Source organism: Helobdella robusta (assembly GCF_000326865.2).
Source record: "Helobdella robusta unplaced genomic scaffold HELROscaffold_5, whole genome shotgun sequence".
In the NCBI taxonomy this organism is placed as follows: Eukaryota; Metazoa; Annelida; class Clitellata; order Rhynchobdellida; family Glossiphoniidae; genus Helobdella; species Helobdella robusta.
The window spans coordinates 1,501,758-1,528,502 of record NW_008705254.1 but is presented as its reverse complement, the minus strand read 5'-3'; the positions used below and the strand labels follow the sequence as shown (position 1 = coordinate 1,528,502).

General features: G+C 33.0%; 3 protein-coding genes across 3 annotated transcripts in view; 2 read left to right on the top strand and 1 right to left on the bottom strand.

Moving 5' to 3' along the window:
* Positions 1-5,469: 5,469 nt before the first annotated feature.
* Positions 5,470-9,883, top strand: HELRODRAFT_95271 (hypothetical protein). The gene is made up of 12 exons (XM_009027010.1): positions 5,470-5,539; positions 6,021-6,142; positions 6,254-6,337; positions 6,468-6,548; positions 6,808-6,897; positions 7,017-7,133; positions 7,286-7,429; positions 7,633-7,776; positions 8,037-8,192; positions 8,346-8,515; positions 8,666-8,726; positions 9,077-9,883. Exons 1-12 carry the CDS (start codon positions 5,476-5,478, stop codon positions 9,284-9,286), a joined length of 1,443 nt encoding a protein of 480 aa, XP_009025258.1. The 5' UTR covers positions 5,470-5,475; the 3' UTR covers positions 9,287-9,883.
* A 504-nt stretch (positions 9,884-10,387) lies between these two features.
* On the bottom strand, positions 10,388-12,980 carry HELRODRAFT_163228 (hypothetical protein; the record flags this gene model as incomplete). Its single annotated transcript, XM_009027161.1, has 3 exons — positions 10,388-10,749; positions 10,837-11,029; positions 11,220-12,980. The coding sequence occupies 3 exons, from the start codon at positions 12,978-12,980 to the stop codon at positions 10,388-10,390; spliced, it is 2,316 nt and encodes a 771-aa protein (XP_009025409.1).
* Positions 12,981-22,750: 9,770 nt separating this feature from the next.
* Positions 22,751-26,745, top strand: part of HELRODRAFT_67767 (hypothetical protein) — a gene marked incomplete at both ends in the record, with an annotated part of 8,692 nt that continues 4,697 nt past the window's right edge. The window contains 5 exons of the mRNA XM_009026883.1: positions 22,751-22,833; positions 23,215-23,302; positions 25,092-25,155; positions 26,120-26,151; positions 26,255-26,326. Of these exons, the coding sequence (XP_009025131.1) occupies positions 22,751-22,833; positions 23,215-23,302; positions 25,092-25,155; positions 26,120-26,151; positions 26,255-26,326 (339 nt within the window). The remainder of the gene's footprint in view (positions 22,834-23,214; positions 23,303-25,091; positions 25,156-26,119; positions 26,152-26,254; positions 26,327-26,745) is intronic.

The following is a 26,745-nucleotide window of genomic DNA, read 5'->3' as shown; positions in this document are numbered from 1 at the left end:
TATTAATGACGTTTCTTCCATTTGTGATAGATGTTCCTTTTCGCTGATGACTCAAAATTATTTAAAGTAATAAAGTGTGAGGAAGATAAAATAAATTTTTTGAAAGATTTTGTGAACATGATGAATTGGTTTAAAACTTGGAGGTTGAAGTTGAATTCAAACAAATGTCAGCTCCTAAGAATAGAATCGAATAAGCCATTTACTATACTAGATGATGATGGTTTGACGTTTCAGTTACCTGAGGTTGAGGAAGTATCTGATCTGGGGATTATTATTGACAACAAGTTGAAGTTTAAAAATCATGTGCTAAAGGTAGTTCATAGAGCAAATAGTATGCTTGGAATTGTTGCCAGAAATTTCAAACACCTTTCTGAGGCAGCATTTGTAACGTTGTTAAAGTCATTGGTTCGTTCGCACCTAGAGTATGGCATACAAGCATGGCATCCTTATAGAATTGGTTTGATAGATGAAATTGAAAAGGCTCAGAAAAGAGCTACGAGAACAGTGAATTCTTGCAAGGAGCTTCCATATGAAAATAGATTAAAGAAACATAATTTGCCCTCTCTTGCCTACAGGCATCGTAGAGCTGATCTCATATTGCTGTATAGAATAATCCATGGGGAAATTATGGAGGATATCAGTCCAAGGGTAATGTTCTCTTGTTATGATCGAACTCAAGGTCACAATATGAAGTTATCTACAGGTGCTTGCCACAAAGACAGTAGGAAGTATTTCTTTTCTAACAGATCAGTTGATGATTGGAACAAATTGCCCTCAGCTGCTGTAAATTCATCCTTTCTATGCGGTTTTAAATCGGCAATAGACAATTTTTTTGGAGATGTCATGTTTGATTGGAGGGCTAATTTCTGATAATTTCTGATAATCTCAATAATATTATGTCTTTTGTTTATTTCCCTATATTTATAAATTTAAATTTTCGTCGACTCAATTTTTTATATTCTCTGTTAAAAATCCTTTGTTTCAGTTCGTCTTCAATTTTGGTTTTTTATTATATTTCTGATTGTATTAACTAGACAGATTTTGTTGTTGATTCAATTTCCTGTTTGATTGCCACTGTAATGACTTTGTTAAACATCTAATGAAGCTAACTCGTTTAATTTTATAATGACAATTTGATTTCTATCTTAATCAGTTTTTAATTTTTAAGGGTTTATTTTTGTTACTTTTGATTTTTTGATTTTTATTTGGTTGGCAATGGGCTATGCCCGAGCTATTTCTAATAATAATAATAATAATAATAATAATAATAATATTATAAATACATAATAGAACCTGTGGAAGTATAGTATATCTATATATATTATATATAAATATATGTATGTATGTTTGCTTGTTTGTATGAATGTATGTGTGTATGTAGATCTGTATATATGTATGTGTGTGTGTGGTGTGTGTGTGTGTGGTGTGTGTGAATTCACCTTGTGTAAGTGTATATCACACATGTTCAACTTCAAAATGGAAACTCAAATAATTGTTTAATAATAAAATAATTTAAAAATAAATATATTTTAATTAAAATAAAATGAATTTGTTATGGTTAAAGCAGACTTTTATGAAAGAATAGGCATATAATATAAAATAAATATAAATAAATGTAATAAATTATAAATTAAAACTGAAAAATGTTTGAAAAGAATTAACAGTTTTAAATTGAATTTTAATAAATAACTTTTTTAAAAAATTCAAACTCGCCTCATTAATTAAAAAACCATTTAAAAAATTAAATTATTTAATTAAAATTATTAAACCAAATTAATTATTTAATAAATAAAAATTAATAAATTTTAAATCCTCAACTGGTATTAATTAAAATTTTTTTTTAATATTCTTTCAACAATTAAATTAAGTACTTTGACACGAATTAATAAATAATAATAATAAATTAAATTAAATAAAACATTTATTGGAAAATTATTTTATTTCAATAAAACTAATTTTTTAATAAAATTTAATTTTAATTTAACCACCTCTACTATACTGCTACAAATACAGAAACAATAACATTCTTCTTGTTTATCAAGGCTACAACTAATGGCCACACACTACCACATACAAGTTTATGTCTACCTAAAATGTACGCACATGATACAAATAAGCGCAGAATAAATGCCATCAGGACCCAGTTCTGCCTATTAGGCGTATATACATTTATATATATATATATATATATATATATATATATATATATATAAAACATCAGACCTGTACCATACATGTATGAGTGTGTATGTATGTATGTATGTATGTATGTATGTATGTATGTATGTATGTATGTATGTATGTATGTATGTATGTATGTATGTATGTATGTATGTATGTATGTATGTATGTATGTATGTATGTATGTATGTATGTATGTATGTATGTATGTATGTATGTATGTATGTATGTATGTATGTATGTATGTATGTATGTATGTATGTATGTATGTATGTATGTATGTATGTATGTATGTATGTATGTATGTATGTATGTATGTATGTATGTATGTATGTATGTATGTATGTATGTATGTATGTATGTATGTATGTATGTATGTATGTATGTATGTATGTATGTATGTATGTATGTATGTATGTATGTATGTATGTATGTATGTATGTATGTATGTATGTATGTATGTATGTATGTATGTATGTATGTATGTATGTATGTATGTATGTATGTATGTATGTATGTATGTATGTATGTATGTATGTATGTATGTATGTATGTATGTATGTATGTATGTATGTATGTATGTATGTATGTATGTATGTATGTATGTATGTATGTATGTATGTATGTATGTATGTATGTATGTATGTATGTATGTATGTATGTATGTATGTATGTATGTATGTATGTATGTATGTATGTATGTATGTATGTATGTACGAGTTTATGTTTTTTTTAAACCAACAATACGTTCATATGAAATGAAGTGACAGGTGTTTTGTTTACCAAAGAAAAACGAATTCGCCAATACTATTTACCACCACAATCGCCACCACAGTCGTCATCGTCTTTACCATCATCATTCTCATCATCGGCACCACCACCATCGTCATCTTTTTTGTTATCGTCTTCAGTATTATCGTCGTCATCTCAGCAAAAGCAAAGCAATACAATTGATAGAAAAATTATACAACGTGCAAAGATATGCAATTCATTTCAATGAAACGTCAAATGCATTCGCAACGAATGCAATAAGCATTCTTTATTCAAAATTTGGCGCATAAATATATTTAAATATGTAAAAATATGTGTGTATCTATGTGAGTATGTGTGTATGTATGCGTTTGTTGATGTGTTTCGAAGAGTTATGATATTGTTGTATGTGCATAGCGCACAAAAGTATTGATGTCGGTTATTAATCATTATAGTCCGTGCATTTCCGTAATGGGACTAGTACCATTATTCAGATGTAACCCGAAATGGCTGGTTACTTGGTTGATTGGTTGGTTGATTGGTTGGTTGGTTTGCTTGTTGGTTGATTGGTTGGTTAGATGGTTGATTGGTTGATTGGTTGGTTGATTGGATGGTTGTTTGGTTGGCTGGTTGGTTGGTTGGTTAGATGGTTGATTGGTTGGTTGGTTGGATAGTTGTTTGGTTGGCTGGTTGGTTGATTGGTTTGGTTGGTTGGTTGGTTGGCTGGTTGTTTAGTCGGTCGATCGATTGGCGTATGTGTTTTGTTTGTGTGAGTGTGTGTTTGTATTTGTCTATGTATCTATGAACATATACACATATATACAATACATGTGCCTCTTGTTATGAAGAGTGTTTGTACAATGACGGTTGCACATGTTTTTATTAAGTCTCGTTCGTTTTTTCTTTCATTTCTTCGTTAATTCATTTGTTCGTTGGTTTATTCATTCATTCATTCATTTATTGATTCATTCATTTATTGATTCGTTCGTTCGTTCATTCATTCATTCACTTGTTCTTATGTGGGTGTATTTTGGTGTGGGTATTATATATGTATGATGCGTGTATCTGGGTGTTTTTTGAATGATTGCGTATCATACGATGATCATCGTCATTTTTAGAACTTTGCCAAAAATATATTTCTTTCGTTGCTAGGCTAGGTTTGGTTGAGCGTTAGTTCACTGTGGAAAAATTTATAACTGATTGTTGGGGTCTTACATTTGATATTTAAATTGAAATTAAAATAAAATAATATAATGATAATACAATTAGTATAATATTTCAAATATATAATTGTTGTTGATTTTAAAGAAGTAATTAGCCATAAAAACATTTACAACTTTGTAACATAAAATAATTCGGTTGCTGGTATGACGCAAAGTTGTTCACAAAACTAAATCTTTTTTCTCTTCATAGAAACACTTGTTATCAGCATTTATTCATACTGTTCGTGTTCTCGTTGTAGGTAAACGTGTTTGTTCAATCGATGAACATCCATTGTAAGCAAATATGCTGCTTGAAAAAAATTCCATATCTTTCGGGGAACAGTTTGCATTTATAATTGTCAGAGGTGGATCTAGACAGCTTTGAAGGGGTGGCCCTCCTAGACACATCACTGCATTTCTAAAAAACCTTTGGCTTAATTCACTATAAGATCGTCACATTAACAACCAGTTATAACATGATAGCTATCCGGTCCACTCAAGGAACTATATATTAAAAACGTAGGAATTTTCATGACTAAATTATACATTTTCATGTACAAGAGATTGAATGCTACATATATCCATAATACTACATGATTCTAGTAGCAAACTACAAGCTCAATTTACTATATCGCGCCACATTTTCAAAAATAATTGAGCTAAAGTGCGTATTCAGTAATACATGATGGTAACTATTTGATTAATTAAAAATATATTAAATAATAATTATAATTTATTCTTGAAAACTAAAAATAAAATATAATGACTCAAATACTTCTCAGTCAACGTTTTAGTTTAACTACTATAGCTCAATTCTTATGCTAAAATTAAGTTTCAATGAAAATTTCGTCGCTATGCTATGATTTCAATGTGTACAAAGAGCAGGTTAACGATAATAAAGAGATCATATTTTTTCTTGTTTTAAAATTGGTTGCCTAACCGGAACAAACAGTCTTCATGTTGGTTTTTTAAATTTTGTTTGACAGACGATTATTGGCCGTTTGATATTATATAACTGAAGTTTTATGTTGTTATAATTATTATTATAAAATAGTTAAAATTTAAAAACTAACAAAAAATGTTTTAATGTTTAACATTTTTTAATTAAATTTAATTAATGTTTAAAAAATATTAAATTTTAAGTAAATACACAATACATACACAGAGCAAGTGCCAAATAAAAGCAAACATCATTTTATAAATAGCAAGTTTTTTAAATTTAAAAACAAAAAATAAATTCACAAAAATGTTGCCAAAGTTTTCAAGAAATTTATTGAAAGTTAGTGAAATTAGGACAGCAATGGCTGCTGTGGGCTCAAGATGTTTAACCAACCCGTCATTAATGAAAGAGAAAGCTTTCAGAAATAATTCATGGGTCGATGCTCATAGTGGAAAAACATTTGATGGTACATTTTATTTTTATTATGCCATAATAATTACGCCATAATTTTTTATTATGCCATAATAATTTTGGCATAATTTTTTATTATAATATTATAAATGTCATTGCTCTCTCTCTTTTGCCTCATTTTTATATGGCTGTGTCTGAGGTTCATAGTATCAATAAGTTGCCTACTAATTTAAATATTAAGAATCTGCAGTTATTTCATGAATTCCTAATTTTAATTTTATGCAAATTAGGTCTGTGGGATGTGTGCTAAGGTTTCAGCATGTTATGTATTATAGTTATTATAGTGTAAATATATTAATTGTGACATAATATTAATAGTATAAGATATAAGGTTCTTTTTTTTATTGTGAAATAATAAATATGGATTGATAGACAGTGTTGTAAATCTTTTTATCAATTGATTAATTAACTGATTCAATAATTTAATTATAAATAATAATTATTAATAATTTCTTTAATTATATTTATCCTCCAAGTCCTAAATCCGTCTACTGGAAAAGTAATAGCAAGAGTGCCAGATCAAAATACAGACGACCTTCTTGACTACATAAAGGACGCCGACTGGGCATTTAATAAGTGGAGGAGTCTGACTGCAGAGGTATAATTATTTTATTTTATATTCACATAATTATTTTATAATTAATTAAATAATAATTGTTAATTAATAATAAGTTAATTATTGATTATAATTAATATCATTATTTACCAGAACAGAAGTAATTTCTTGAAGAAATGGTTTAGACTCATAGAGGAAAATAAAGAAGATCTGGCAAAATTAATCACCATCGAAAATGTAACACCAATTATTATGAATTATTATTTATTATTATATATTATTTATTGTTATATATTATTTATTATTATTTATTTTTATTTATTATTTACAATTAATTATAGTGCATGTGGTTTATTTTTCTATAAAGGGTAAGCCACTAGCTGACGCCAGAGCTGAAGTCAGTTACTCCGCTGGTTATGTTGAATGGTTTGCAGAGGAAGGTAGAAGGGTTAGTAATCGATCAATCGTTCAATCAATCATTCATTCGTTTATTCAATCAATCATTCACTCAATCAATCATTCATTCATTCAATCATTCACTCCATCAATCATTCACTCAACCAATCATTCACTCAATCAAGCATTCACTCAATCAATAATTCAACTAATCAATTATTCACTCACTCGATCAATCAATCAATCAATCATTCATTCAATCATTCACTCAATTAATAGACAACAACGACGATGATAATGATGATCCACAGGTTTATGGCGACATCATTCCATCTGGTTCTACCTCCAAACGTTATCTGGTTCTTAAGCAGCCTGTAGGTGTCACTGGAATGATTACTCCGGTGGGTCGGCGTGTATGTATGTATATGTGTGTGTGTGTGTATGTATGTATGTATGTGTGTGTGTGAGTGTGTTTGTAGGTGTGTGTGTCTATGTAAGTACTTATCCATCTTTACCCCAGTGGAACTTTCCAAGTGCCATGATCACCAGGAAGGTGGCAGCAGCTCTGGCAGTCGGGTGCACCACGATCATCAAACCTTCCGAAGAGACTCCTCTTTCTGCCCTTGCCCTCTGCCAGGTCAGAGTTCAAGCAATAATAGTTATAACATAATTATAACATAATTATTATGATTATAATATCAATGAATGTCTGATCTCTAGATGTTGTTAGAGTTTTAGGATTTTTCCATTTTTTTGGTTAAGTTTTTTTTTAAATTTTGTTTGATCCAGTTAGCGCAGCAAGCTGGTTTCCCAGATGGGGTCATAAACGTGTTGACCTGCTCGAAGGGGAACGCCCCGGCGGTGGGAGGAGCCATGTGCAACAGTCCAATCATATCCAAAATATCATTCACAGGATCAACCTATGTCGGAAAGGTATCTGTAATGTGGGAGGGGTTATCAAATTTATCTATTCTTTTATTAAAATCATCAAATTATGTCACTATGTGCTGTTATATGACTGGTTATCTAAATTTTACATCTTGAATATTTCAAATTATTAAAATAATGGATAGTTAATTAATTAATTCGTCCGTTAATTAGAATTTCAAAATTAAATTTTAACCACTTTTTGTCAGATCCTGATCAAAAACTCGGCAGAAACGGTGAAAAAACTTTCGCTGGAGCTCGGCGGCAATGCACCGTTCATAGTTTTCAACGGGGCTGACCTCGATTTGGCCGTCAAGGGGGTCATTGCTGGAAAGTTTAGGTGCAGTGGACAGGTCAGTGTGTGTGCGTGTGTGTGCGTGCGTGTTTACATTGTATATATATGTATGCATCTGTATAATTGTGTGTGCGCGCGCTTTTGTGCTTTTATTCTAATTTTTAACTCTGGAATCGTTGAGACTGTTTGAGTTAAGTAACTTTTGTTGTATGAATTTAACGTTTGAGTTGAAATCCTTCTAGGTTAAATTCTGTTAAGTATTTAAATTTCACACTTTTATTATTTCTATTATAAAATTTCAAAACTGAACTGCTCCAGACGTGCATAAGTCCGAATCGACTGTTGGTGCAGTGTGAGATTCACGATGAATTTGTCGAGAAGTTGAAGGGGGCTGTCTCCAAACTGAAGCTAGGGGATGGTATGGATTCCGCCTGCACACAGGGCCCTCTTATTAACAGGGCCTCCGTTGATAAGGTTCAATTCATTGGGTGTTTGTGTTGGTTTGATTGTTTGTGTGCGTGTGTTTGTTTGTTTGTGTGTAAGTGTGTGCGTGTATGTTTGTGGGTATATATGTATGTGTATGAGTATGTCATCGTCATCATCATTGTCATCGTCATCGTCACAAAGGTTCTCGAACATATAAAAGATGCAGTGTCTAAAGGCGCCAAAATCGTTTTGGGAGGTAAATCGCCAGGTCAGAAATCAAATTTTATGGAGCCGACCATCTTAACTAACGTTAACGTCAACTGTTTATGCTGCCAGGATGAAACATTTGGTCCGCTGGTTCCTATTGTCAGGTACCAACTGACCGATCTTTTTGCATTTCGTTTGTGGTTTTTTTAATTGTTTTTTTTTTCAATTATTTAGTTATGTATTATTTCATTCATATAATTAATTAATTAATTTGTTTATTTTATATTAAAATATTTTTGAAATTCCCTCGAAAGATTTATAGAGGAAGATGACGCCATATTAATTGCCAATCAATGTACATCTGGTCTTGCCAGTGAGTTTGTGAAAAAATCTCATCTGCTATTTATATTTCTACAATTCGTACTACTACTATTACCGATAATTTTACTACTACGACGACTACTACTGCTGCTGCTACTACTACTACTACTACTACTACTACTACTACTACTACTACTACTACTACTACTACTACCACTGCTACTAATACTAACGTTTTGTTATTTCTATTGCTGCTACTACTGATGCTGCTACTACTTCTCTAGCAGTAGTAGTTGAAGCAGAAGTAGTAGCAGCAGTTGAAGTTGGTAGTAATGATGATGAAAGAACTTCTTTATATAGCGCTTAATAATCATTCGTTTTTTTTTAATATTTTCATTCCAGGCTACATCTTCTCATCTGACATCTCCCAAATTTGGAGGGTATCCGAAAAACTGCAAACGGGGATGGTCGGGATCAATGATGCTGCCATTTCCGCTGTCCAGGTGCCGTTCGGGGGAGTCAAGGAATCCGGATACGGAAGGGAGGGATCCAAATATGGCGTCGATGATTATCTTAACATTAAGTATCTTTGTATGGGAGAATTAAACATTTAGTTTTATTTTTTAGTTTTTTTTTCTAGTTTGATCAACTGATCGTTGTTGTTTAATTAATAATTTAAATTGAATTTATAATTGTATATAAATCGTTATTAAGGACAACTATTTTAATTGTTTTGTTACAGCCGGTTCAGTTATAGCAGTTAACACAAACGTTTATATTAATACTTCTTTTGTTACTATTCCAGAAGCTCGCTTTATACGTAATCGTTCTATTCTATACATACAATTGTATTAGTTGATATGTATTTGAATTTTTTTTTTAATTTTCAAATCATTTATTTATTACAGAGCTGCTATATTTTTTTTAATCTTCATTTCTTATCAGAAAGAACACCTTGATATACTTGAGCGCAAATAAGAACATTATTAATTAATCAGTTAATTAATTAATTGATTAGTTAATTAGTTAATTGATTGGTTAGTTAATTACAATCTATAAACGTATTTATGATGCAATTATCTTAGCAATACTATGAGCAGATTTTATGTACTAACGTAACGAAAAATAGTAAAAATATGATTAAAATATACATTGTTATTTCAAGTGCACAATGACAAAACGATCAACAATAAACATTTTTTGCTTATGAATTTGTGTTTTTTGTTTGTTTGTGTTTGTGTGTGTGTGTGTGTCTGTGTTTTTTTTTATCATCGCGTTCGCATGTTTACATACTGAAAACTTATATGCAGGAAGAAGGATAGGCGCTGAGTTGTTTGCTAATTCGAAGGTGTTTGTGTTTCTTCCTCTCTTCCTCTGCCTCTGTGTGTGTGTGCGTGTGTTTGTGTGAACGTATTTGTATTATGTACACGTGTGATTTAATCTCCAGGTCCAGGTATAAAAATATAGAGGTGTGATTTGAACTGTATGAGAGGGTAGCAAGTTATTGTAAAAGAAAGGTTTACTTTAAATAAGAAGATGTATATACAGTACATACATGTGTGTGCGTGTTGTAAGTATGTATGTGTGTGCGTGTATATGTAAAAATGAAAGTATAAACGTAGAAATGCTGTGTGCGTGTGTGTATGTGCATGTTGTGTTTGTGTTCATCCGCAGAGCTTCAGGTGTCAATGAATTGCACACTGAATGTTGGTTGGTCAGAGAGATTTTATTTTTAATCTGTTCCTGACAATCCTTCTCAGAGATGACGTCACAGGAAGTAGGTTCAGCAGAGTTTCCGGTCCATCCAAGGAGACAAGGATGACGTCGGCGGCTAGATTTGTTAAACTTTCCAACGGCCTCAAGACTGGATTCCACAACTTAACTGGAATGATTGATTCCTTGCTGGATCTCGGCTGCAGGTAATAGCGATCTTTTTCGGATTTCGATTTAATGGAAGCTTGCTCGATGAACTTTACAGCTGTCATCTTTTCTGATTGAATTTTTACTAGAGATGGTTGTGCTGCGGCGTTGACTTCTTCTTGCACGGGCGGTGATGGTTCGTGAAAACTAAACGTGCCTGGCGAGTTCATTTTTTTTAAATTTTATAATTTAAAAATAAAAATGAGTTGGCAGTCTTTGTGGTAGCGATATTGAGAAATAATACAAATGAAAAATAACCCAAACTTGCCGTTAATGCACTCGATGCCGGTGTGGTGTGTTTCGCCTCCAGATCTGAAACTGAGAGCCAGGGCGTATCTTTCCTCCGAGCTGTTCCTGACCAGGAACCACCCATCAGGTTTGCCCTGAAGTAGCTTACTGGCACCTTCCCTGTTTAGACTGCCCCAGTACCAGAGAACCTGCCCGTGTAATGCATCACGTTTTAATGTTGATGATGTGTTTTAGCGCTATTCTGATTGTTTGCAATTTAACAACTTTGATCTTTACATGCATGCATTTACTACGTTACAATATAGATACAACAATTTAATAACAAACAGTCCCCAGTCATTCAATTACACCACATAATGTAAGAAGATGAAGGCTTACGTTTTTTAATTCTTTCAAGTTTTCAGAGGGGTTGATATGGTAGCTAATGACTTCTAACGGAGTGTAACCAGATTTTTCCATCCGTGAGGAGGCTTTAGGTGGTTGAGGGGGAGGTGGTCGACGCTCACTTGGCGGTTCTGGCGGCGGTGGTCGTCGTTCACTTGGCGGTTGTGGAGGTGGAGGTCGAGAATCAAGCGGTTTCGTGAAGATTGAAGAAAAACTATCGATTCGAGTGACGTGCTGCAGTCGCCTGTTCAAGCTCATGGACTTCGTGGCTTCCATATTTTCAGCAAACGTGCACTCTTGCTGCCAACTTCTGGCCATGAGGCATTCGTTGTTTTCAAATCTGGACAGGGAGTTTGGAATGCTGACGTTTGATTTGTTGGCAAGACTAACTCTTTCTAGCGATCTACAAATTCTGCACTGTCTCTTACATTCTTGACACTCTCTGTCCGTTATTTTTTTAAGTTTTTCGTTGAATTTTGAAGAGAATAATGCCTCTTTCAAACTAAATCTTGATGATCTGTCGGTTTTTATTGACATTCTGTCGCTATCGGGTTGGTTTTTAACAGAAGCACTTGAACTTATTGGTTTACTTTTGTACTTTCTTTTCGAGTTGCAATGGCAAGGCAAATTGTCATCTCTCTCGGCCCGTTTGAAAAAATTTTGTAATTTGGCGATGCCTTTGAACATTTGTGGTGTGTACTTTTCAGTCTGACTTGAAACTGTCACGGAGTTATTCCGCATGCCCATGGACGAGGCTGATGAAGCCATACTCGGCGTCTCCTTCGTTGAATTCTGACGACCGTAACATTCGTCCGTGTCCGAATAAAAAATGGATGCTGTGTTTTTTGATAATAATTTGTTGTGCTTCAGTCTTGAATTGTTTTTGTTCGCCTCACTATCGGCACTCTGTGACATCAAAGAAGCTGTCTTCAACGAGATTCCAAGTAGTTGGGCTTCCTCCATCACTTCTTCCCAACTCATATGCGTCGGCTCCGTATCTAAGATGGCCTGACTAAGATCCGACCTGCTGACACTGGTTGTTTCTTGAGGGTTGTAATTTTGATCTCTAGCTGATGCTGATTGGAGGGTTTCTTTTTTTGATTTTGAGTATAATGGTTTTTTGGTTGGAGAGCCGTGCAGGTGGTGGGGAGTATTGGCTGTGCAGTCTTTCGAATGCGTCTCTACGTTAGGATCACTTGTGCGTTTGGGGCTAATTTTTCGAGTTTGTGAGACGAAAGGTGATGATTCGAGGTTTTCATCTTTGGTGACGTTCAACGAAAGTTCGCTGGTGTTGTTAACTTTCTGTCTGCGTTTCATTTTAGGTGGTGAAAGCTTGGTTTGCTTTTTGAAGTGGCTATTATTCAGCTGTAGTTTATTATTTATGTTCTCATATGTTGCGTCGTTTGCTTTGCGATGTCTGACGATGTTGTTGTTCGAAATATCGATTTTATCGCTATTTGTTGTGGTTGTTTGTTCTTTCGACCATTGCTGGCTGTTGTTGTTTTCTAGGTCTTCATCGCTTAGTAATGTGTCCACAGGCTCATTATCGCATTTTTTAAACAACTTATTATTAAAAGATTTATAATTTTTGTCACTAACGCAATTATTTATGTGTAGATTAGATGGAATTTTTGTGTAACGTTTCAAAATGACGGCCGACTTACTGTGGTTATCGTCAGTAGCGGCACATTCGCGTATATCGCTTAATTCATAGCCACCGAATCTTGATGTTTTGTTCTTCAAGTGCTTCCACATGTTCTGGTGTCTCGATACAACGTTGATATCATACCGGCCTTAATGTTGTACTCCAGTAACTCCAACATATTTTTGAACTTATGTTATTACAAGTAGTAAAATCATCAAACGACTTAGATAGGTTAATGATCGTTCAACTCGACAAACACAAAAAACAAACAAAAGGCTTGCAACTGCAGAGAAGAAAACACAAAAATGACCATTATAGATCTGCAGAGAATGCACGCCTAGGCTACAGCCAGCTGCTTACACGTTGAAAACGTGCCTTCATACAAACATACCTACATACCTACATACATACATACATACATACATACATACATACATACATACATACATACATACATACATACATACATACATGCATCGATACTTCTACGGAGCGGAGGTTGTATGTGATGCGTGTATAATGTATGTACTTTCATGCATTTGTGTATCGTGTATATGTACCCATACATGTATGTATGTGTGTATGTCTGTGCGTATGCACGGAACGCATTCGTTATGTGTCGAAATATGAATTTTTGAAACCAGCATTGCTACTATTAAAAACTTGATAATTGTAACCAACTGAAAACGCAATAATCATCCGCGAAAATCTCTCAAAGTCAGTCTTGAATGTGTGGGTACTTCTGACGCTTCTCAAATGAGAGGAGCACGAGAGCTGCTTAGCGTCAACATACTCGTCAGTCTTCAATCACCTCAAATATTTTCCACCAGCAGAAAGTTGGAAAGGTGAAAACCCTGTTAAGAGGATAATGTGCTTATCAAGAAATTTGCATTTTAAAAAATGAGAATCAAGTCGTTAGAAAACCTCCAAGCAAGACATTTTGTGATGTTTATGGTATAAACTGTTCTTTAAAACATTTAGTCTGATAAATTAGAGTAACAATTCTTATTATATAGTTGAAAAAACTTCAAAACTATTCATCCAGTTGAGATGCCATGTTGCAAGAGCAAGGAAAGCATTGGCGCGTAGAAACTAATTACTTGACGATGCGAAGCTACCTAGGGAATGAAATTTCAATTCATCAAATAGATTTTTTTCTTTCAACGTTTTTCTATCAAATTTTTTTTTCCACTTTTTTTTAAATTGCCTTCTTTAGTTTTAATCAACTCATTTGATCATGATTTGAAAGGTATGGGATTTTTTTTTTAATTTTTTTCAAATAAATTTTTTTTTAATAAAATTTCGTAATGAAATTAAATCTCTTTCTCAGGAATTGGAGACTTGATGAGTTTCGGTGAAAAGAGACGTGAAATAAAAAAAGTTTGCCCGGCAGCGAGAAACAATTAAACGGCCAATCTTTTTTCCATTTTTACTAATTATACTGCTATATAATATGCTACTATTTGCGCATTATTACTTCGTTGATACTTCAGCCGCTGCTGATGCTACTACTACTACTGCTACTACTACCACTTCTACTACTGCTACTACTACCACTATACAACTACTTCTAATGTTGATGTAGTAGCTACTTTTACTACTACCACTGCAATTCTTACAACTACGATTGCTGCTGTGGTTCCAGCTGCTACTACTATTACTACTACTACTACTAATTTTGCTACTACTGCTTCGAATACGACAACTACTAATTATAATAGCATTTGTTGTTATATCATTGTAATGAACACAATAAAACCATATAACGTCACGAGATAATTCAGGTTAGTGGGCGGAGCTACGTCAAGATGAGCTTACTAATTTTATGTATTAATATACCATTCATACATACGTAAATACATTTATACAAAAATACATACACACATATATACATACAATCATATGTACACACATGTATAAACTGTATGTATTTGTATACGCATTCTTGTATGTGTGATAGCTTGTACATCATTTAATAGTAACAATAAAAATATATAAATGTAAATAGAAAAGAATATGCATATATATTTGTGTGTGTGTGTATTTGTTTTGCAAATAGATATATAAAAGTAGATATATATATATAAACGAATAGGTTTAAAAATAAACAAGTAGACATATGCAAATATAACGTGCATCAACACACATACGTATGTGTGAAGTATGTTTATGTTTGTATGTGTAGGTTTGTATGATATAGAAGAGAAAGATGTATGTTTGTATGCGTGTATATATGTGTGTATGAATATGTATGTAGTGTGGATGTATGTATGCAATTATGTATGTATATGTATATGCAGTTATGTATGTATATATGAGTATGTATGTATATATGAGTATGTATGTATATATGAGTATGTATATAGGAATGTACACGAAATGTTTATTTTTCAAGTTAGTACTCTATAAAATTGGCTCGTGTGTGTTTTGTTGTGTTGAATGTTCGTTGATTTTTATTTATATTACGGTAAAGTTTCTGTCAAGTTTATTTCTAAATAGGAATGCTTAATTTTTTAGACATTTAGATGGTTAATTTAAAATATTAATGTAAAAATAGGATATTTCTTACTATTAAATAAAATTAAATTAAATTAACGCTTGATTTGAAAAGTCATTTTTACTTATTGTTTGTAAGTATTTTTTATTCTGTTCAGGCGGAGTAGTAATTTTCCGGTAGAAACCTGTAAACTTCAATCAGTTAACTAACAAAACCAACCAATAAGCGAATCAATAAACCGGCCATTCATTCACCCAGCCAATCAGCTATTCAGTTAACCAATCAACTTCATTCACCCAACCAATCAGCGATTTAGTCAACCAATCAATGAATCAACCAACCAATCAGCTGGCGATGGAATCATTGAATACAAATTTCAGTAAAGTTTTGTTGATGACAGCTAACTTGGGTTCAATCTTTGAGGAGGTTGGTCAGTCAGTCAATCAATCAATCCTTCGTTCATTCGTTCGTTCTTTCGTTCATTCATCCATCCATCCATCCATCCATTCATTCATTCATTCATTCATTCATTCATTCAATTATTAATCAATATATCAATCAATTGATCAATTTATTATTCAATCAAAAGTCATTTGTTCGTATTTTTTTTTATTTCTTCCGGCTATGTAATCTCCGAGCTTTTAAATTTTTGCTTGACAACGTGCGCGCGTGTGTTTGTGTGTGTGCCTGTACAAACTTTTGTGAATGTATGAATTAATAAATGGAAGAGTAGATAAAAAACAGATGGATGGATGAATGAATGAATAAACGGATAGATAGATAGATAGGATATCAGATATAAGGATAGACAGGTAAATAGATATATGAATAGATATTTAAAGTTAGAGATAGAGGTAGACATGAATTGATATTAACAACAGATTAAATTAAATTAATTAAATGGATGAGTAGATGGATTGAAAGATAGATGGATAGATAGATAGATAATCTTATAATTTTCCATAATTTTAATAATAATTGTTTATTATTATTTATTGTATTAATTCTTATTCAAATAAGTTTAATAATGAATCATTTAGGGTCACTAAACATGAACTTTCTCTTCTTCTCTATCTCTCTCCCTCTTCTTCCTATTTTTCTTTCTCTCTCTTTCGTTTTTTTCTATCTCTCTCTCTCTTTCGTTCTCTCTCTCTCTCTCTCTCTCTCTCTCTCTCTCTCTTTCTTTCATTCTGGTTGGAGTCTGCTCTGTTAGATTTCACAACTTTAGTTATGTATCATGTGAGAGTCTGTTGTTATTATGTAATAATTGATTACAATTTTTTTTACATTGTAACATTTAATATGAATTTTTTATACACGTATGTGTGTATTTATATGTATGTATGTATGTATGGGTGAGTTTGTGCACGCGCGCGTGTGTTGTTCACACACACAAACATACAAATGCACACACACACGCACACGCACACACACACATACACATACATATAGAGATAGACAGACATACTTACCTATTTAGAAGAATAAACAATGGTATATTTTAATACAAAAACTTTTCCTCTGTACACATTGCTCCTGTGTTGCTGCTCTGCTGTTTGTAAACTAAACACAACAGAGAGAGAAAGAGAGAGAGAGAGAGAGAAAGAGAAAGAGAGAGAATGGGAAAGAGAGAGAGGGAAATCCAGTACATTGCATTACAACCATGTAATTAAAACCACCATAAAACATACAAATGAACATTTAGTGGAAGAACGAAAGATAAATAGAGAGAGAGAGAGAGAGAGAGAGAGAGAGAGAGAGAGAGAGAGAGAGAGAGAGAGAGAGAGAGAGAAAGGGAGGAATCATTACATTACATTACATTACATTACATTACATTACATTACATCATTACATTACATTACATTACAATCATTACATTACATTGAAAGCGTCATAAATAGTTGTTAAGTAATCACACTGAAAGTATAATAATTAATTATTACTAATTATTGTCTACACACTATATACTGTATTATTATTTTTTTTTATATTATTATTTAATAAAATAATTGTCTTTCTATGTTAATTACACATGCACACGCACGCACTTACACACGCACAAATACACACAGGACACATTTTTGTTGATTTAATATTTTTACCATATATTTATTATGTACTCAACTATAATAATTATGATGATCATAATATTTTATTTAAAGATTTATTATCATTGTTATTTATATATTATTATTATTATTATTATTATTATTATGTTATTATTAATATTTTTATAATAGTTCAGATACATATTTTTCAATCTTTTTCAAGCAGAATTTTAAAAGGTCATGACTAAAAATAGACCCTGAAGCATACATTATCAGCTATCATTGTAATTTGCATTTATTATTATTATTATTGTTGTTGTTGTTGTTGTTGTTACTGTTAGTTAGTTTCACACACACATACACACACACACACACACATACACACACACGCACACATACATACGCATTCAAGCACACGTGAATAGTAAATACTCGTACATCTATACACACATATAGTCTTTACACATTGTACATGTGTATATAAAAACATGTGTACACACACACACAAACACACACACATATATATATATATATACACGCACACATACACGCACACATACACGTACGCACATATAGGCGGGCATATAAAATATCACAAGAGTTGTAATTTTTAATTTCCTCTGGTATTGTCATGATGATTATACTGATGACGATGACGACGATGATGATGATGATGACGATGATGATAACAGTCTCCAATAGATTTACATTAAGGGCAATAGTAATGCTTCCCAGTTGGTGTTATAACCCTACATTCATTCATTTTATTTAAATTTGTGACGACTCTTGCTGGCGTCATAAATATCATCGCAATCATCGTCATCACCATCGTCATCATCATTATCGACATCATCATCATAATCATCGTTATTCTTATTACCATCATCATCATCACCATCATCGTCGTCGTCGTCATCAGCATCACTTTCTTCATCATCATCATCATCATCATCTTCGACATCATCTCTCCTTATTATCGTCCTTAAAAGAGCAAAAAAAACATTTAATCTTCATTAGGAAGACTCCATAGGCATTCCATTTTCGATAATGAATTCATAAAATTTATTATCGTTGTTATTATTATTTCTATTATTATTATTGCTATTATTATGTTATTATTATTATTATATTTTTATTTTAGGATTTTTATTTTATTTTTATTTATATCCTATCTTTATTCAATTGTTTCATCTCAGTTGCTATTATCATAAGTTTGTCATCATCGTCATCATCATCGTATCATATTGTCATCATCATCATCATCATATTGTCATCATCATCATCATCATATTGTCATCATCATCATCATCATATTGTCATCATCATCATCATCATATTGTCATCATGTCATATTGTCATATTCTTCATCAGCTTCCGCATTATTTAATTATCCCATTATATATATATATATATATATAATATATATATATATATATATAGACATCACGCTCGGCTGAGCACCCCGACCTGACGAAAAGTTCACTTTTCATGAGTTAGTTGTAGCTCTCCCTTAGAATAGCGTACACACACGTACACTGAATGTACACTGAATGATTGAATGGATGAATGGATGAATGAATGAATGAACGAAGGAGTGAATGAGTGGAAATATAATCAAACGAAATGTTGAGTTTATAAACGAAAAGTTCATAAGTGAATGAATGAATGAATGATTGATTGATTGATTGATTGATTGATTGATTGATTGATTGATTGATTGATTGAATGTTTGAATGGAGAAATTAATTAAGAGACGAATGAAATTTGAAGGAGCGATGGATGTATCGATCAATTAAAGATGTCGCCATTTGAAAGAAAGAAAAAAATAACACGAATGACTGACTGACTGAATGAATGCATGAATGAATGAATGACAGACTGACAGTCAAATTGATTAAATAAAAGAACTAACAACCAATGGATGGATGGATGGATCGATCGATTGAAATCTGACGTGGATAAATTGATGTATGTGTGGATGAATTGATGAATGGAAAAATTAAATGGATAGAGGATTAGATGAATGGAAGGATGAATGAATGAAAGAAAGAATTAATGAATTAGTGAATGGAAGGAAAAAAGAAAGAATGGATGGATTGATGGATGCGATATTTCCAGAGCCAACTCCTTCTTACATCTATCATCTCTTTCCATATCATATTGAAACTTACAATAAACGCACACATACATGTTCTACACGCACGCGCACATAAACACACTCACACAACACATACACTACACACGCACACAACACATACACTACACACTCACACACACGGGTTACACATAGAACACACTAACACACAGACAAGAATCAGTAATATTTAAAGAATGATCTAGCAGCCTAATGAGAATAGTATGATGATCAACAGTATCAAAAGTAAAGTCATGAGCAGGAACAAGAATTAGAGGAAACAAAAAATGTATCAAGGAGAAAAAGGAGATAGAGAATGAAGGGGAGAGAGACATAAAGAAAGAGAATATAAGAGAATGAAAGAGAGAGAGAGAGAAAGAGAGAGAGAGAGGGAAGGAGGGAGAGATTACATTATATTTCATCTGTCTGGCTGCATCTCTTCTCCTCATGTACCTGTACTTTAGAAATTAATATCGTTGCTAATTTAACGTCATAAGCATACATACACACGTATAGACGTACGCACACACACGTACGCACACACACACGTACACACACGTACGCACACACACACATACACACAGACACAGACGCCCCCTTACAGACAAACACACACCATCTTTTTAGTTCATACGTTCCGCGTTTGTATTAATACGTTACTATATTTAGGCTTGTACGCTCTTCATCCTTGCCTCACCTGTTTGCCGCCATTTTATGCACATACGTACCCGTGTGTGTTTGTGTGTGTGTGTGTGTTTTGTATGGGTGTACATATTTGTATATACTTTTTCTGATTTTAGGAAACTCGGCCGTCAATAAGCCATTACAATACATTAGGTGTGACTCTCATTTTAGGTAGTTTAGTTTGTTGTGTGTGGATGTTTAGTATACATTTGTATTTGCATTTGTATATATTTTTGTGTACTCTATTTTTGTATGTTTGGTATTTCGTGTTTTTTGTAGGATGCAAATTTGTAAAGAATTTTTTTAATGTTTGGAATTTTCATGAAATGGCGTTTTAAGCACGTTGCTTCTTTTGGATTAAACTATTCGGTTTTTAGTTTTTTGTTTGTTTGTTATTTTTGTTTCAATTTGTTTCTTTGTTTAGTATGTTCAATTTTTTGTCTTTGTTTCTTTGTTTTTTCGTATTGCTTTGTTTTTTTGTTTTTGTTCTTTTATAATTATTAATATTTCTCAACTTAATGAATGTAGAAAAGTTAATGGCTTTCCATAAATCTCTACCGTAGAATTTTAAATTTCATTTTTATGATCTTTATTTTCTCATTTTGTGATCTTTTTTCCTCGTTTTTATAATCTTTTTCCCTCGTTTTGTAATTCTTTTTTTCAGTCACATTAATGATCGTGCAATTTATAAGCTCAATAATAAATTGACAGCATATCGCCCATACAATGATGACGATGATGATGACGATGATGATGATGGCGATGATGATGACGATGATGACGTTGAATAGTAACGGTCGTCATCGTGGACTTCCTTCTCCAGAATCCCCCCTAGATGGATCGTCATCATCCTAGACTTTTCCGGATTTTTAAAATAATTTTTTCTCGCTCTATAATATATCATTTCTTTGTTTAGGATTTTTTATTATTTTTGTTCGTTTGTTTTCCTATAATTTTTTTAAAATTATATTTATCATTTGCAATTATTTTAATAATTATTTTAATAACTCTCCGAATTGTCTCATTTCACATGATGAAAAATCGTTTTTTGCCTAACGGAAATATAAACATTACATGCTCACACACTCTTTCTTTTGTTCTCTCTTATTCTCTTTTTCTTTCTTTCTCTCTCTCTCTCTCTCTCTCTCTCTCTCTCATACTTTCTCACTCTCTATTTTCTTTTATTTCCTGACCTTTTCAGTGAAAAGCTTTTTATTTATTTTATTACTTATTATTATTTGTATTGTTACTTTAATAATTTTTAAATTTCATCCAAACGAACAAACAGACAGACAGACAGACAGACAAACGGACAGACAGACAAACAAACAAATAAAAAAAAATTTTCCCTTCGCCCACTTAGCTTACATTTTTTTCAGGATTAAGTGTGGCACTTTTTGTGAACATCTTAAACTGAAGACTGAGATTTTTTATAAAATTGAAGATGATGATAACACACGCACACACACGCACACGAACGCAAACACACACACGTTAACAAACTTAAGTATTCCTTACGTGTTTGTATTATACACGTATATATATGGTTCTCTTTCTTTGAAACGTACGCACGCACACACATACATACACACGCACACACATACATACACACGCACACACACATTCACATGTACACACACAAATACTCTTGCACATGCATTGCATGCACGCACATATGCCTTTTTTTTTATAAACGCTTTCTCATGAATGGAGCTTAACCACCTTACCTTTTTAAAATTCTCTCTCCGTAACTTTTACATTTGTCTTTGTTTGTTTGTTTGTTCGTTCGTTCGTTTGTTCGTTTGTTTGTTAGTTCGTTTGTTTGTGAGGTTTTGTGTATTTCTCCGTCTATTTGTATCTCTACTCGTTTCGCTGATGAAGTGATGAAATATGATAGCGAAAGATGAAATGAAGAGAAAAATAAAAGAGTAAAGGACGATGATGAAATGATTACGAAATGATAATTATGAAAGGTGACTACGATGGCGATGATGATGAAGGAAGCAAATCATCGTTCAAATAATTTCTGTCGTTAATCATTCTTTATTATTTTATATTTTATTATTTTTATGATAGATAATGAGATGAATTGCTAAAGATAAAGAGAGAGAGAGAGAGAGAGAGAGAGAGAGAGAGAGAGATAAAGAAAGAAAAAGAAAAAAGAGAGAAAAAGAGAGAGAATTATAGATAAGGGTAATTAATCTTTCATTGGGTATTTTGCTTTTGTGTTTTGGTTTTTTTGTTGGCTGATGAGTTTAAGTGGGTTTTTTAGTTTTTATTTTCATTCATTCATTCATTCATTTATCCGTTTTTTGATCTTTCAATCACTGACAGCCTGACCGAATGCTAGTCGTCTGGTTCAGCGAATTTCTCAACGTGAGTTAAATCATCACCATTATCTCAATCATCGCCATCGTCATCATCATCATTTTTATCATCATCATCATCGTCACCACTCTCATCATCATCGTCGTCATTATCGTCATCACCACCTTCAAGACTATCACCAGATTGGCTCCAGACTTCATTGGGCTTCATTGCCAGGAGGTTGGCGGGAAAAATTACGAAGACACAATGAAACATGTCGATAAGTTTACTAGGTTGGTTGGTTGGTTGGCTGGTTGGCTGGCTGGTTGGTTTGTTGGTTGGTTGGTTTGTTTGTTGGTTGGTTGGTTGGTTGGTTGGTTTGTTTGTTGGTTGGTTGGTTGGTTGGTTGGTTGGTGGGCTGATTGGTTGAATGGTTGAGTGAGTGATTGAGTGATGAATGTTCAATTTGGTTGTTTTATCAATCATTTAACAGCTTTCTAACATTATTATCAATCAGCCATTAAACAGCCGACCAACCAACAAACTAGTCAATCATTCAATCTATCGAACAACCAATCAACCAGCAATCGCTCATTCATTCATTCGTTTGTTCGTTCTTCATTCATTCATTCAATCATTCCTTCGTTCAATTAATCAATCAACCATCCAATCAGAATGTTACTACAGAACGAGCACATGTCTCAATACAAAAGAGCCTATGTTTTTTTAGATGAAGATTTCACGGCCGTTGAAAAATTTACGGTTAGTTTGTATGTTTGCGTGCGTGTGTACGTGTTTGCGCGCGTGCGTTTGTGTCTGTGTGTTTGTTTTTCCTATGACGTCACTGTTGACGTTTCGTTTCGTCTCGTTTGATTGCGGTATCTTCCAATTCGAACTGCATTTCTCACATTGTTATTTCATCTGAGAGTGTAAATTCAATTACTTCTTATCGAACACCCATCTCGCTTCTATTGGTGCGTGTGTGTGTGTACGTGTATATGTACGTGTATGTATGTGTGCGCGCGTGGGTATTCGTGTCTCTGTGTGTTTGTGTGGTGTGTGTGTGTGGGAAGGCATATAATAAGTAGCCAAAGTAATTTATGTATGGCGAGCTGGGGCTATATTTTCCTGTTGTGAAGCTGGCGTCGCGATGAAGATGTCGTAGTGGTGGTAGTTGTCGTCGTCGTCGTTATTATTATTATTATTATTATTACTATTGTTGTTGTTGTTGTTATCATCGTCGTCGTCGTCGTCATCATTATCTCTATTTTTATTCACTTTTATATCAATTTATACCTGATCATATTAGCGTTGCACTTAACGTCATTAAGATGACGTGTGTGTGTGTGTGTGTGTGTGTGTGTGTGTGTGTGTGTGTGTGTGTGTGTGATTGGTCGGTCGGTTGATTGGTTGGTTTGATTTGATTGATTGGTTGGCTGGCCCCGGCTGGTTAATTGGCTAGATTGGATTGGCTGGTTGGTCGATTTGATTGGCTGGCTGGTTGATTTGATTGGCCGGTTGGTTTGATTGGTTGGTTTGATTGGTTGTCCGGTTGGTTGGTTTGATTTGGTTGGTTAGTTTGTTAGTTGTCTGGTTGGAAAATCTGGATTAGTTGATTAGCAAGTTGATCGGCTGGTCGGTCGTTTGGTTGACTTGATTGGTTGTTAGCGTTGATAATGTAGTTTTTACTTTTATTATTATTCTTATTATAGTTATTACTATTATTATTATTGTTGTTGTTGTTGTCATCGTTGTCGTTGTTGTTGTCGTTGTTGCTGTTGTTACAGAGGTCGTGTTTGTTATTATTTTCGAGGCATCCCAGCAGAGGAGAGCCATGCAATAAAGCAGCATTAAACCTTTTAATATTGTCATATATATTTTTATCGTTAGCGTTGTTGTTGTTGTTGTTGCCGATGTTTGCTGTTGTCGATGTTGTTGTCGATGTTTGTTGATGTCTTCTGGTGTTATTAGTAGCAGCAGCGGCGGCGATCGCAACGTCAGCAGCTACAGCAGCAACAGCAGTAGTTTTAGTAGTAGCAGTAATACTACAGGTATTATTAGTAGAAGTAACTGCAGCGGAAAAAGAGGTAGTGGTAGTAGTAGTTATAGAAGTAGTGGTAGTAGTAGCAGAAGTAGCAGTAGTAGTAGTTGTGGTTTTTGTCATTTAGTTTTTTTTTGTTGAAAAATAATAATATTTCTATCGATTTGATGTCTGACGAATAAATGCATGTATGCAAACATTCCGATGTATGTATATGTTTTTGTATGTACGCTTGTTTATGCGTTTGTTTGATGTATGTATGTTGTATATGTTTTTGTATGTTTTTGTATGTATATGTTTTTGTATGTTCATATGTTTATCTTTATGTTGGTATGGTATTTGTATGGTATTAAAATTGCAAAGCTGTTGAATGTTTGCATCTATGTATGTGTGCGTGTGTTTGCATGTATGTGTGTTTGCAAGTGTGTGTGTGTGTGTTGTGTGTGTGTGTTTATGTGTGTAGATACAGTGTGTATGTGTTGATTTTTGCAATTAAATTGAATCATCCAGGCGTTGGGCTCCCTATATTTCATACACAACTCAGTCAAGGATGTTGGTATATACAACTTTGCTGGTTTGTTTTGTATTTTCATTGTATGTTTCGGTGTATTTTTTCTATATGTTTGCGTTCGCTTTTATTGTTTGATTGTATAAATTGTTTTTTTTTAATTTGATATTGTTTTTATGTTAGTTTTGTTTATTCTTCTTTTTCTGGGTATAATATCATATCATATACGGAATATTTATCTCTGTAGAGTTTTAAATTTTTTGGCTGTGTGTTTTGTTCATGAAGCTTTCTTCGTTTGAAAATGTTTACTCTCCTTCTGCGCTATTATTCTACCATGTTTTTGTAGTGTCTGTGTGTGTGTGTGTGTGTGTTGGTAGGCTTGTCTGTGCGTGCGTGTGTGGGTATTAGTGTGTCCGTGCGTGTGTGTGTGCGCGTGTGTACGTGTGTTTGTTTTTGATTTTTGAAAAAAATTTGTTTCCGCACGGAGTGCATGAAAAGTTTTGTCCTAATTATCCTCTAACAGAATATGGTTGCACGATGCGAATACTTTTTTACTTTCGTTTTATATAATTTTATTTTGTTGTTTGTTTGTTTGTTCTTGGTATGTTTATTTGTTTGTTTGTTGGTCTGTTTATTTGTTTGTTTTTCGGTCTCTTTGGTTGTTTGTTTGCTTGTCTGTAGTTGTCAGTTTTTCTCCTGCGCACTGCGCACGATTTTTAGTGCTCTCCATCAACTAGTATTTTTTTTGGGTGCTAGCAGAAAACAATGCCTAAAAATATAATTGAGTCAATTTACTCTGGTTTTACCAACTGCAAACAACAATTTTTTCCATTCTTTTTTCTTTGTCTCTTCTTTCTTTCTTTCTCTCTCTCTCTCTCTCTCTCTTTTTCTCTCTCTCTTTCTCTCTCTCTTTCTTTACTCTTTCTTTTCTCAATTTCTCTCTCCGATGCTGTTTTCCGTTTAGATTGTTGTTGTTTGTTTGTTTTCGTTGTTGTTTGTTTTTGACATGAATACATTTTTTTTTAAACAGAGAGAACATTTGTTCCCGCCGAAGGAAAAGAGGTTTATTACCATTATTATTATTATTATTATTATTATTATTATTATTATTATTATTATTATTATTATTATTATTATTATTATTATTATTATATAATTATGACAGGTCTTTACAGGAAACATCGAACACGTTCCCATAAAGGAGAAATCCAAATTCCCGAAGGATTTCTTCCCGGACGTTAGTAAACACGAAACCTTATTATTATTATTATTATTATTTTATTATTATTATTATTGTTTTAATAATTATAATAGTTATTATTGTTATTAGTATTGTTGTTGTTGTTGTTGAAATTAATTTTGTGACGATGACTGCTATGTAAGTGTTGCTCACCCATTCACTCATTGCATTGTGATCAGAAGAGTGATGACAGTGGTAATGGTAGTGGTGGAAGTAAGGATGGTGATGATGATGAAGAAGAAGAAGAAGAAGATGATGATAATTATGATGATGAGGAGGATGGCGATAAGTGAATATTAACGCAGCCTTGATGAAGATAGCGAGCGAGTGGAATTTTTTTCTTTTGAAAGCCAAAAAAAAATTTTGAAAAAAAAATTGATGATTTTTTCCAACGCAATGTTCACAGAGCGCGCACA